At 41.2% G+C, this 14747-nt stretch overlaps 1 protein-coding gene across 1 annotated transcript in view; it reads right to left on the reverse strand.

Annotated features, from left to right (window-relative positions):
• The window catches only part of LOC137045571 (cilia- and flagella-associated protein 46), a 139618-nt gene that overhangs the window by 53411 nt on the left and 71460 nt on the right, over positions 1 to 14747 (reverse strand). The window contains 7 exon segments of the mRNA XM_067422279.1: positions 2537 to 2643; positions 3489 to 3689; positions 6624 to 6758; positions 8082 to 8112; positions 8193 to 8285; positions 9064 to 9212; positions 14115 to 14276. Coding sequence (XP_067278380.1) covers positions 2537 to 2643; positions 3489 to 3689; positions 6624 to 6758; positions 8082 to 8112; positions 8193 to 8285; positions 9064 to 9212; positions 14115 to 14276 — 878 coding nt within the window.

Raw genomic sequence — 14747 nt, forward strand, 5'->3', positions numbered from 1 at the left:
AACTTAGGCTTTCACATTCAAACAACATTTTATCAAATTCATTCATTCATATAACCTAGTACTTTAGATTTAGCTCGTACAAGAGGCAAAACATTTAAACAGGTTATAGCCGAAAATCACAAACATTTTAAATCAGAAACTTACAAAAGGCCATTCAAAAACAGCCGACTCTCGTCTTTTCTTTCGTTTTTAAACCCTTTTAAAAGAAATCCTGCCGGTCATAAAGAACTTTGCTTTCCACCTCCGAGAAAGGACGAGTGGCTGCCAGTAAGGTCTCGTTTCCTTGCTTAACTTGAGATAAAAAGCCATGTGTTGACTTTGAAACAAGAGTATATTTTAAATGATATGTATCTGTGGTGAAATGACTAGATTTTCGCGTCAGTACATGTTTATTTTAATGCGAACAATGTTCTGTCACTAATGCAGCAGCGCAGCAAAAATTGCCTCGGCACTAGGGCTGTGCAATATATCGAAATTATCGAAATATCGCAGATGTACATATCGCAATGGCACGCAATATCTGAATGATTTTGCCAGGATTCTTCAACATTGTGAAAAGTGTAAGTTTTAGGTCGCCGCATATCCTCCTGGGACCCAGTAATAGACTTTTGTCCACTGAAGTGGACATTATATTTGAGTGAGTTTCTGTGACATCACACACGTCACGGTTTTGAGTCAGGATGTCCTTTATAGAGCACATTCAGGGCTTTGCAGGGCTGAGTCTGGTCAGTACCTGGATGGGAGACCAACTGGGAAAACCAGGAGCTGCTGGTAGAGGTGTTAGTGAGGCCAGCAGGGGGCGCTCACCCTGTGGTCTGTGTGGGTCCCAACACCCCAGTATAGTGATGGGGACACTATACTGTCAAAGAGCACCGTCCTTCGGATGAGACGTTAAACCGAGGTCCTGACTCTCTGTGGTCGTTAAAAATCCCAGGATGTCTTTCGGAAAAAGAGTAGGGGTGTAACCCCGGCATCCTGGCCAAATCTGCCCATTGGCCTCTGTCCATCATGGCCTCCTAATAATCCCCATATCCTGATTGGCTTCATCACTCGGTCTCCTCTCCACCAATCAGCTGGTGTGTGGTGAGCGTTCTGGCGCAATATGGCTGCCGTCGCATCATCCAGGTGTGTGCTGCACATTGGTGGTGGTTGAGGAGATTCCACCCTTCTATGTAAAGCGCTTTGGGTGCCTTGAAAAGCGCTATATAAATCGAACACATTATTATTATTATTATTATTATTATTATTATTATTTGCAGATACCAAATGTTCGGAGGTTTCACCAGGACACAACATCTTCTTGGTCTATAAAAATGGCTGACATTAATGTTTAGCACTCTTATGGAAATATGATAACATTTTGTCATTATAATTTAAATATGATTAATTTTCAAATTGTTTGCGATAAACCAGGAAAAATCTCAGGAAAATGGAGACTCTACTTGGAGACACCACAAGTAAATAGGGAAAAAAATTACATATCAATATTCCTATGAAATATTACATCACATTATTAAAATGTTGCCAATTATTACTCCCCTTATTACACTTCTTTTTTTCATTACATGTTGCACCAAGAACACAATAATATGCAAATTAGATGCAGTGTATTGATTCATTGTATTGAATGGGAAAATCCAAGTATGGTCATTTTACCCACACATTGCATAAAGTAAGATGGTCTATCAAAGCATTCAGTTATATCTTTTATAACATAGCTCAGAATCATTTTTAAAAAAAAGTTTGTTTTAAAAAAATCCTGAAACTTAAAAATGTATTTGTAACTTTTAAATAAATCCCATTGTTTTTGCCTATACATGCAATTTCATTTCATAATTTTTTTTCAACAACTGAGTCCTGGTGTCAACTACAGAGGACATATCATAACATTTGGATAAAATATAATTTTTCAAAAAAGTAATATGTCCATTTTTTTCTTTTGCTCTAACCAATCTAATGAAAAAATACAAAATTCGAAAACCTTTTTTTCTCTGGGTCCCAGGAGAGCAGAGAATAGACTGGGCACATGACTGTTACTAATGTGACTTACTTAAAAAGAGTTATTAAACGCAATAACTTGTGAAAAACAACTCCTTACAATCTTGCGCTGTCTGACGCACACACACACACACACACACACACACACACACACACAGAACGAAATGTTTGCTAAAACACTGCTGGTCACTTTCAGAAGTTGTAGCGATGCTTTATTTTCCCAGAAAAAATGTGAAACACATAAATGGCATTCTCAGTTTTTAAAGATTTAAAAAATATAATTTAGATAGATTTCACACACTTATAGAAATATCGTATCACATATCGAATATCGCATTATTTAACAAGGTATTGCATATCGCACTTTTCTTCAATATCGCACAGCCCTACTCGCTACGGAAACGATCGCCGCACTGCTGTACACACACCGCTCCCGACCGCATCCGCGTGCAGTGTGAAGCTGTAATCCGTTAACATGGGCACGGGAAAAACTACGCACCGCAAACGGAGTGTGTGTGTGAAACGGGTGTAAGTGCACCTGGTGTCCAGCGAGGCCATGTAGAAGCGGAGGACCGACGCTCGGCTCTGCCTCTGCTCCAGAACCGCTCCGATGGTTCTGCTGGCCCGTTCTGTGATCTCACACACCTGCGGATCTCACACACACAGCACGGTCTTGACATTATATTATTCTCTTAGTATCCTTAGGTATAAATATCGAAGAACATTTATTAAGAGTGCAAAAAGTGTCTGGTGCAAGAACAAATGTTTTTTGATTAACATAAACTCAAACAATTAGTAATGCATAGAATAGAAAATGTTCAACAAATGCTCTTTTATTTTAATTTGACGTAATGAGCATAAGAATATGTATATATATAATGATATAATTATATATAATATAATACATATTTGTATATTTATTATAAAATTATTATAAATTATATAATAATTAATGCTCTATCTATATCTATATATAATATATATATATATATATATATATATATATATATATATATATATATATATATATATATATACATGCAATATATATATATATATATATATATATATATATATATATATATATATATATAACAGTTACAATACGTTTATTTATATATTTTTACTATATTTGTATAATTTATGTTTATATATTTTATTATTTATTTATTTAATATATATATATATATATATATATATATATATATATATATATATATATATATATATATATATATATATATATATATATATATGCAATGACAAATGAAATAGTAATGGTAAATAAAATACAATATCCCGACCATTTCCACAAAAAATATGAAGCACCACAACTTTTTCTGCATTGATAATATGATATTTTTTCTTAAATCAAATAAATCAAATAATAGTCAAATAAACGCAGCCTCGGTAAACATAAGCGTTTAATGCAGACATCTGTTAATATCCCTAAATGTATTTGGTCAACATCACTGTCCATCATTCTGCACCTGATGATGCGCGTCCTGTCCTTCTTTTCCCGCCACCGCGGTCAGCAGCGTCTGGACCAGCAGGAAGCAGAACTCCTCGTCTCCTCCAATCTCCTGAGCTCGCTGACACAGAGCAACAGCCTCGCCGTATCGCTGCTCCTGATTGGCCAGAACAGCCAGGAGGTGTAAACTCTTGGCCAATGACGTCTGATCACCAAGTTCCTGAAACACACATCATTTAAAGTTCCACAAAGATCTCAAACTAAAGTTCCTCTAGATAGAAAAGTTTTGAGTTTTTAAGAATTGATGTGTGTGAAGCAGGAGAAATGGGCAAGCGTAAGGATTTGAGCGAGTTTGGCCAGATTGTGACGGCTAGACGACTGGGTCAGAGCATCTCCAAAACTGCAGCTCTTGTGGGCTGTTCCCGGTCTGCAGTGGTCAGTATCTATCAAAAGTGCTCCAAGGAAGGACCAGTGGAGAACCGGCCACAGGGTCATGGGCGGCCAAGGCTCATTGATGACCGTGGGGAGCGAAGGCTGGATCAAACAGAGGAGATTTGATGCATTGTGAATTCTGACACCTTCCTATCAGAACCAGGCCCGGATAGGCTATCAGCTGAGAGCCAGGTGGATAGGGCAGTCTTTTCACTCTTCTTTTTCATCCAAGGCTAGAGGTACTGCTGTCTTAATAAGAAAAGGGGTTCCTTTTAAGCATAAGGCTTCGATTGCAGATAAGGAGGGCCGTTTTATCATCATTGTGGGAGCAATATTTTCAACGCCTACAACCTTAGTTAACATCTATGGACCAAATTTCGATGATCCAAGCTTTTTTCAAAATGTGTTTTCCCGGATTCCTGATGTGTTACTTACTAATTACTAGTTAATTAAAATTGCGTTATGGACCCATATTTAGATAGATCATCTGCTCAGCCTGCTCTCTCCTCTAAACCCAGAGACTTCCTTAACATGTACAGTAAAGATTCTAATGCAGGTGATGGAGGCTAGCTAATCCAACAGGGAGAGACTACTCCTTTCATTCACAAGTACGCAACATCTATACCCGTATTGATTACTTTCTGGTTGACTTGAAGTTAATACCCTTTACGTTCAACGCCACCTATCATAATATTCTAATATCAGACCATAGTCCAATTACATTTGCAAAACTCAACCATTGTGGCGGGCAGACCCCTATCTACTAAAGGATTTAAAATTCTGTGAGTTCTTGAAGACACAGCTAGAGTTATTTTTTGAAACCAATGATCAACCGAACACCTCACCTTTTCTGTTATGGGACACTTTTAAAGCATATTTAGGGGCTGTTTTATCTCCTTTAAAGGTGCAAAAAAACAAACAAAATACAGATTGGCTATCAGGAGCACCAGGAGAATTCCCACTGGACTGGTGACTAATTACTAAAGATCACAAATCACATTCAGCCAGGCAGGGAATAGAAGCAAAATTATAAAACACTGATTTTTAAATGTTATATATTGTATGACATATAATGTTGCTAAATTTTGGATATTTAAAGGGGGGGTGAAACACTCAGTGTCAGTCAATCTCATGTCAATCTTGAGTACCTATAGAGTAGTATTGCATCCTTCATATCTCCGAAAAGTCTTTAGTTTTATTATATTTATAAAAGAAATATGGGCTGTACCGAGTCTTTCCGGAAAAAACTGAGCGGCTGGAGGCGTATCGTGTGGGCGGAGCTAAAGAATGACAAGCGCGCAAAGCGATGACGTCCTCAAGCGTGGAGAAGCCCATCGCTATCGATCTCAGCTAATACAGATAATGATCCAGAATCAGATCCGGAGGCTGAAATAAACTGAACAGGAGAAGCAGCAGCAGCAGGACGTCCGTCTCTGTGGTATGGACTGTATTTAGTGGCCTGTCAACATTTGTGTGTGTTTACTCGCAGTTTATGAGGACATGATTCGGTTTATGGACTATTGTATGCGACTAAACCTTAGCAGTAGCAAGCAAAACGGTTTTGCACGTCAGACTACTGTAACGTTATACAGAGAACAGCAATGGAGTCCGTTAGCGCATTTGAATGACGAAGCACGCGATTGTGTCGTTTACTGATGTTTACTCACGCGACGATAGCCGACAGCACAGACATCTGAAGCAGTTTAACTCACCGGCTGCTTCCAAAGCAGGACCGACCCTTTATCGCTGGGACCGCTCCGTCAAAAACACACTTCTTTGGTATGATTTGGTGAAGTCCTGTGACAGCAGTTACTTGCTGTGCTGAAGCATTGAAGTCGCTTGATGTCACAGATAGGAATAAAGTGGAGCGTGGCGGGAGTGTATGGGCGTGCGTTTCCTCTCTCGCTCTAGTCACGCGCGCGCACCCTACCGGGAGAAGAGCCCGTACGGCCCATACAAGGACCTTCCGCTCTATTAACGTCAAGCCGAGCCATACTCGAAAAAAACTCTCCGAAACTTGTGAGAAACCGGAAGGAGTATTTTTGACACAGAAATACTCCATCAAACGTCCAACATTAGTTTTTGAAACTTTGTCTATGTTTAGGATGGGAATCCAAGTCTTTAACAGTGGAAAAAGCTCAGTATGCAGGAAACAGCATTTCACCGCCCCTTTAAGTAATTTGAAGGGGAAAAAACAAAACGTTTTGTCATAATAAGGTGGATAAGGTGTATTATTTGCACCCAGGTAGAGACAGATTTGTTTGTAACATGAGGTCAGAAAAAATGACAGATTGAATTTTTTTGGTTAAATGTCCAAAAACACTAGTACTCCTCTTTACTTAGTGTATGGAAAGGAGAGACAGAAATATATTAGGGAATATAAAGAAAAGGAAAGAGGCCATTCCAGAGAAAGCCTCTAATTTTTTAGGAAAAAAATAATGATTTTTATTTGGGTAGCAATTCCCAGCCTGAAATGATGTCCCAGTCCAGCCCTGATCAGAACCAGCATTAACTTCTGGAGCAGTTTGAGCTCCAGTAGCTCGTCTGTTTGATCGGACCCCACGGGCCAGCCTTCGCTCCCCACGGTCATCAATGAGCCTTGGCCGCCCATGACCCATGTAGACTTCTCATATAAAAATCAGTCATTGCTGGATTTCAAAACCGAGTTTGTTCATGAGGTATGAACACTGATTCATCATGTGTGTTTGTCCTCCTCGCTCACCTCAGCCATCTGGTGTGTGTGATCCAGCAGGACTTTAGCAGGCTCAAACAGGTTCATACTGAGACAAACATCGGCCTTCGCCAGCCAGCGATCGGCTAGTGTCCTTCCACACAGATCACCTTCAGCGGACAGTGGCTGATGGGGTTCAATATGTTAGTTTGGCATCAAAAAGTCACAAGACTTAAACTGTGCTGTGAGAAACCAGAGCTGGACAGTCCCTCAGCTCATTTCCTCGAGTCCTGTACTGAAGTTCACTGTTTGAGTCTCTGTGCTTTACTGGAGTATTATTTTTTCTGTAAACTTCTGACTTTAACTTCACTCCATCTGAAAGACAAATATCGTCCTCTTTACTCCACTACATTTCTATCAAGGTCCTCGAAGTGGAAAGTCGTTTCTGTCGCAGCTTTGAAAGTCAGTGATGATTTTTTTCTTCTTTAAAAGGTGTTTGGGTTTTTGCAGAAAGCCTTTCAGGAATCACTCTTGTAGAGTCTCGTGAAGTTCAATGATTTCACAGCATTTATTAAACACTGATTTATAGTTTAGAGCAAAATGACGGAAGAAGACGGATGTCCAAATGCTCATTTAGTGGAGTATTCACATAAACAAAGTTGATTCTGTCTTCAGTGAAGGTGAACAGTGTGAGAATATCAGATGTGTATCAGTGTATTGGATCCGTGCATTCGGCCTTAAAGTGACAGCAGCTTTGTAACTTTTCTACAAGTATTTAAATGAGTTTAAGTTAGTCGTCTGCTAGTGTGTCAGATGGAGCGTCACACTGCAAAAAAATGCTCTTCTTACTCAGTAATTGTGTCTTGTTTCCAGTCTAAATATCTAAATATTCTTAAATCAAGATGCATTTACTAGATCAGTAAAACAACATGAGATATTTTTTCTTGTTTTGTTGAAAATTAAATCAAAATGAAGTGAGTTTTTGCTTCAAACAGGCAAAATGATCTGCCAATGGGGTGAGAAAAATAACCATCATGTTTCTTGTTTCCGTCCCAAACAGAAATCAGATTATTTTTCTCACTCCATTGGCAGATCATTTTGCCTGTTTTAAGCAAAAACTGTCTTCATTTTTATATTTTCCCCCAGAAAACAAGCAAAAATATCTTATGCCATTTTACTGATCTAGTAAATGCATCGTGATTTAAGAATATTTAGATATTTGGTCTAGAAACAAGAAAGAAATACTGAATAAGAAGAGCATTTTTTGCAGTGCACTGACTGGCTTAAACCATGATGGCATAGTGTGCATTTATACAACAATACTAAAATAATGCGGCGACATAAAAAATGAAATTTACTTTTGATACTTAAGTACTTTAAATAACAAATATTTCTGTACTTTTACTCCAGTAAAAATCCGTTTTTACAACATTCACTTGTAATGGAGTAATATTGACCAGTAGTGAAGTAATGAAGGTGTGTATTTGTCCACCTCTGTGAGAAACTGACCTCGCTCTGAGTCAAGATGGCTCTGCGGCTCCTGAAATGAAATAAAGCGGCATTAAACACCCCGAAGCGCCTGATAATGACCAAACCTGGTTAGAGATTTGAGAATCGCACCAGATGAGCTCGTCCTCAGGAACGCGTGTGAAGTTTAGAAGCTGCTCGGCGTACGGAGACTCGAACCCCAGATCGCCACAGCTCCGGATGATTCTGAGAGAGGACAGGATGTGATGTCCTAATCTGGCTTCACAAGTTCACACTTACATCAAATTAAATAGAGTAAAGATAATGCATATTTGGCGTGCTCTCCAGGGGAGAGCTGATTTTTTCAACAGAGTCTAGTTAACAAACAATTACTAGACAAGCAAAAGTAATTGTCTTGATTTGGGAAAAAATAACTCAAAATGAAGAGAGTTTTTGCTTAAAATAAGATAAATAATCTGCCAATGGGGTGAGAAAAATAATCTTGTTTTCTGTTTGAATTAAGATTATTTTTCTCACCCCATTGGCAGATTATTTATCTTATTTTAAGCAAAAACTCTCTTCATTTTGAGTTATTTTCCCCCAAAACAAGACAATTACTTTTGCTGGTCTAGTAAATACTTCTTGTTTTAAGAGTTTTTAGATGTTTGGACTAGAAACAAGACAAAAATACTGAGGAAGAAAAGCTTTTTTGCAGTGTAGAACTAGACTGTAATGTATTATGGATTGTGTTGACATCTGATGAGAGTTTATTAAATTGAAGTGAGGAGATGGGGTGGTGGAGGGATGCTAAAATAAAAATGGTCAACGAGAGAAGGTAAATCTGATGTATATGCACACCTCTTATCGTTGATTAGATTGATTAACTTAATGTGCTCCACTTGTGTTTAATTAGGTTTAATTATCTGAGGTGCTCCTCCCAAAATTAGTTAATAAAACTTCACTTTGAGGCTAATAATGTCAATCTAGCTGTGAGTTTAATGTCATGTGACTGAAGCTGAGATACCTGAGGCGGTAGAGGTCGGACTGACTCCTGCTCTGCATGAGGTCATGAGCGATGACCTCCGCCAGGTGGAGAGGGGCAAAGGTCAACGGGGTCAACGAGACTGATTCCAGCTCTCTCACCAAGAGATCCAAATAAAACAAAGTTCGGCTCTGAAACGACACCAATATATGTTGGACGAAGGAAGTGTAAAATCTGTAAAATATTTTTTTGGAGGGGTAGAACTAAATTCATACATTTATTAAGCAAGGATGCATTAAATAGATCAAGTGACAGTATATACATTTATAATGTTGAATCATGGATGTTGAATCAACTGTTTTCAACAGATAATAATCATAACTGTGTGTTGATGATCATCAGATCCTCATCTGAGAGTGATTAGTGAAGGATCATGTGACACTGAAGACTGGAGTAATGATGATAAATTCAGCTTTGATCTAGAGCCCTGCACGGGCCTCAAATCTAGGCCCTAGCCCGGCCCTGGCCCGAGACGCTGAGGCCCTAGCCCGGCCCTGGCCCGAGACGCTGAGGCCCTAGCCCGGCCCTGGCCCGAGACGCTGAGGCCCTAGCCCGGCCCTGGCCCGAGACGCTGAGGCCCTAGCCCGGCCCTGGCCCGAGACGCTGAGGCCCTAGCCCGGCCCTGGCCCGAGACGCTGAGGCCCTAGCCCGGCCCTGGCTCGAGACGCTGAGGCCCTAGCCCGGCCCTGGCCCGAGACGCTGAGGCCCTAGCCCGGCCCTGGCCCGAGACGCTGAGGCCCTAGCCCGGCCCTGGCCCGAGACGCTGAGGCCCTAGCCCGGCCCTGGCCCGAGACGCTGAGGCCCTAGCCCGGCCCTGGCTCGAGACGCTGAGGCCCTAGCCCGGCCCTGGCCCGAGACGCTGAGGCCCTAGCCCGGCCCTGGCCCGAGACGCTGAGGCCCTAGCCCGGCCCTGGCCCGAGACGCTGAGGCCCTAGCCCGGCCCTGGCCCGAGACGCTGAGGCCGTAGCCCGGCCCTGGCTCGAGACGCTGAGGCCCTAGCCCGGCCCTGGCCCGAGACGCTGAGGCCCTAGCCCGGCCCTGGCCCGAGACGCTGAGGCCCTAGCCCGGCCCTGGCCCGAGACGCTGAGGCCCTAGCCCGGCCCGTGTCCGACAGCTAATCAAAATTCTCGGCCCGAGTCCGACTGGAGCCCGTTTATTTTTTTTATTTTTTTTTCAGCCATTAAAATAGTTCTGTTTTGTTTTTAATGTCAAAGTAGTTATATTTCGTTTTGTTTCTTTATTGAGTTAATGTAGAAAAATGTTTAGAGCATTTTTTTGTTTGTTAAATTATAGTTTTAATTTTTTTTAAGTGACGACCAAGCAACCAGCGGCCGACAGTGAGTTAACCGCATATTAAATCTATTTAGTCTCTCAAATCAACTCTTGACTTGTCTTGCCTATAATAAAATCCATAGATATAAAACACTTCAAGCATCACAATGTTAGTTAATTTCGCCATCTATTACCACCAGTAGCCTAAAAGGCATTTCTGACGAGCTGAGGCAGGCTGATTCTGCTCACTCCTCTCGCAAACGGAGCTAAACTATCTAAAAACAAATAATAAAAAAGAACATGCAGGTTGTCTTATAGCCTACCTTACACCTACGCAAAATGAATATAAATCCGATCTTCAATTCCCGTGGTATATGCTCATTTAACGGGGTTTACAGCAATGGAAGCAAAAGATTCAAGATGCATTTTATTCAGCAGCTTATTTCAAATTCAAAGACCACATAAGAGAGCGCGACCTAAGCGCGAACTGGTAAGATCATTTAGTCTCTTTCATTTTTATTGAAGATGATTGTGTTTTTGAGCATCTAAGACTTATTTTAAGTTTAATTTACGGCCATTTGCGTTGGCTTGCATTAGTCATTTGCGGCGATGCGTGTTGCAGCGCCATCATATCTATCTGACTACAACATATAGCCCATAACACGCTCTCACACGTTTATTTTTTTAACCGTTTGCCAGGAGTAAAATGTATACATGGGCTTTAAACAACCAGATAGGCTACATTTACCTTTGTCCGGTTTCGTCTGAAATGCTTTCATCCTTCTGAATTGGTTTGTTTAGTGATCGGACTACATTGATAGCCCTGTTCATTAATAGCAGCAGACGCCCCGCGGATGACACGCAACAGAAACGCCACGCTCACACCACGCTTGCAGTGTGTCTCCGGCCTTAACTCCGCTGCTGGCGCGGACTCTGAACATGCTCTGAACACTGCGAGCCATCTTGACAGTCGCGTTAGCTATTATGGTCTCGTGTTCACCAGCGCAGAACATCTCATTCTTCCTTTTAATTAATAAAATAAATATAAAAAGAAGGAGCCGAAGCCCGGCCCGCGTTTTAGGCATGACGTGAAAATTGGCCCGAAGCCCGGCCCGAGGGGCGTAAAAAAGTCGGGGCCCGTCGGGCTCGGGCATAAATGCAGGGCTCTACTTTGATCACAGGAATAAATCACACTTTACTATATATTCACACAGAACACGTATTATTTTGTGCAAAAATATTTCACAATATTCTGTATTTTTGATCAAATGTGCATGATATGGCGGAATGTGCAGGGTATAAGTTGCATTCAATCTGGTTGTTTTACTAAACTAAATACACTTAAGTTCCTTCTTATAGGCTAACCTGTGCTGCGTTCCACTCCACTTTAAGACACGCACTTGCAAACTTCCCTAAGCACTTCCCCTTGGGGGAATCCCTGCCGCCATTTTGAAGTGCGTTCCACTTCGTGAAGTGGACAAGGGAAGTTTATATGGACAGACCCTTGCTCCCCCGATTTTGACCGAGTGAGCGAGTCTACTTCATATGTACACTTAAGGTAGCTTCATATACCACAATGCAACGCGATTGTGACGTCACCACATATCGCGCTTAATTTACCCCACCACAAACAACTCTATGATATTTTTAAAAACATTTAAAACAACCCAAACACATCCATATACGTATAGAATGCTGCATTAAACAATTTCGTAAAGGAAAAAAATAAATAATAAATCAACTCCAAAGTGGATTCGAAGTGATCAAGGGCTTAGGGCGTTCCAGTTCAGGCCATTGCAAAGTTTCCGCCAGTAGTGGGCACTCATGCAACGTAAGCATGACGCACATCCGAGTGAACGAGACGGAGGGAGGTTTGCGAGTGAAGGGCATGATAAAAACGAACTGGAACGCAGCACTGCACTTTTACAAATTCCCAGTTTATCCCCATTAATACATTTTCATATATTCCCGGTAATTTCCACGGAAAGTTTCCAGCCTTGAAAATTCCCAGAATTTTGCAACCCTACTTATGTTCAGTGGGATAATTCTCTTCCCATCAGTGAGGAAGATGCTTTAGGCTGCGTTCACACTTGTAGTTCGGTTAGTTTGGTTCGTTCGGTCCGGACAAAAAACCAAAAACAAAACCTATAGTCCTGGTCCGCTTAGCGTTCACACTGGCATTTATAACAGCGAACCTAAAGTTACCGATCCAAAGGCTCAGGGAGACGCTCACAACCTGATTGGTCGGCTTATATGACGTAGGAGCTGCTTACCGAACATTCAGAACAACGCTGTGTGCCGGATTAAACACGAGTATTTAATGCGTGAACATATGGCATTATTATTACCAGCTGAGAACTCATGAAGAGCTCATAAAATGTTCAAAACATTCAAAACAGCTCCAGGATTTCCTCCGTTGTGCAGAAAAGAGACGGCCGTTCTGTCGTCTGTACCGACTAAAGACCGACAGGTCCTCTGATGAGAAGAGCCAGGTTTGCTTTATGTGCTTTCTTCTAGTATTTTCGAAACATGCTCGTCGGACCAAATATTGATGAGGCTCTTCCTCGTTGCTCTACGTTTGCCCTCTAACGTTATTCATTTTGGATACACTGATCTTTCAACGTCGTCAAATCAGCTGACTATGCGTCTCATCTTGTGACATCACGTCCTGTTTTTGGTTCGTTTACATGTCTTTGGTCCGTGTTGCGTTCATATATCAGTCGAACCGCACCAGAGTTTGTTTGGAAGCGGACTGAGACTCATCTTTATAGCGCTCTCGGTCCGCTTGTTTGGTTTGGATGGCAGCGTTCACACGTTCAAATTAACTGCACTAAACGAGCAATCGCACCAGGGTTCGTTTTAATCCAACCAAACATGACAAGTGTGAACGCACCCTTAAAAGGTTAGTTCACCCAAAAAGGAAATTTCTTTCATTAATGACTCCAATGTCATTCCACACCCGTTCATCCTCGGAACACAGTTTAAGATATTTTAGATTTAGTCCGAGAGCGTATGCAAGTGTATGCACACTATACTGTCCATGTCCAGAAAGGGAATAAAAACATCATCACAGTAGTCCATATGAGACATCAGTGGGTTAATTAGAGTCTCTTGAAGCATCCAAAATACATTTGGGTCCAAAAATAACAAAAACTACGACTTTATTCAGCATTGGCTTCTCTTCCGCGTTTGTGTTCAATCCTCAAATAAAGATTCAAACGGTCATGATTCATGATTCATGATTCGGATCTCGTGTCAAACTGCTGAAGTCACGTGACATTGGCGATCCAAATCATGAATCGATTCACTGACTCAAAACCGTTTGAATCTTTATTTGAGGATTGAACACAAACGCGGAAGAGAAGCCAATGCTGAATAAAGTCGTAGTTTTTGTTATTTTTGGACCCAAATGTATTTTGGATGCTTCAAGAGACTCTAATTAACCCACTGATGTCTCATATGGACTACTGTGATGATGTTTTTATTCCCTTTCTGGACATGGACAGTATAGTGTGCATACACTTGCATACGCTCTCGGACTAAATATAAAATATCTTAAACTGTGTGTGAAGATGAGCGGAGGTCTGACGGGTGTGGAGCGACATTAGGGAGAGGAGTTAATGACAGACATTTCATTTATGGGGATAACTAACCCTTTAATCTCCCTGTTAAGATCAACGCTTCCCCTTCCTCCCGCTCTATCACAGCTCTGATTGATGTAAAGGCATGTTGAGATCGCCCTCTGGTGTTGACCTGCTGACCTGTGCACTGAGGGCCGTGGAGTTGATGCTATAAGGGCCGGCGTCCGAGCGAAAGGCCTGCCGAAGCTCCTCATGACACTCAAACTGAGCCCACTGCTCCGGGCTGGTGGGAAGACACACGTCTGCAGCTTTACCTCTGGGTTTGTCCTCAACAGGAGACTGCTGGAGAAATATTAAACAGATAAAATAGAGAAACAGCACTGCAGGAACACCTTAAAGGAAGTGTATGTTAGATTGTGGCCAAAACTGGTGCTGCAATCACTTTCAGATGACTGTAGAGCGGTGTAGAGCCGGACTACTGCTGTCAGAAGTGTTTGACATGAACATGATTTCTTAAAGTCTAGAGACAGATCAGGGCCATTTTATGATTCATTGAAATACATTTCTTACATACAGTTCCTTTAAACTGATCAAAATGCACAGTAAAGACGTGTATAATGTTCTAGCTTTTGAAAGATAATCCACGTTTATTTCTGCGAGTCGGTTATCATCTTAGAAGCAACATTTTTCGCAAATTAAAATGTAATTTTTATTAAATCCATTTAAATGTAAAAAAAGCATTGTGGGATATAATATTTAATGCAGTGGGATATGATGTAGTTATGGTATCGCATGAAAAATACAGTCTAGTAA

Source organism: Pseudorasbora parva, chromosome 17 (genome assembly GCF_024679245.1).
Source record: "Pseudorasbora parva isolate DD20220531a chromosome 17, ASM2467924v1, whole genome shotgun sequence".
In the NCBI taxonomy this organism is placed as follows: Eukaryota; Metazoa; Chordata; class Actinopteri; order Cypriniformes; family Gobionidae; genus Pseudorasbora; species Pseudorasbora parva.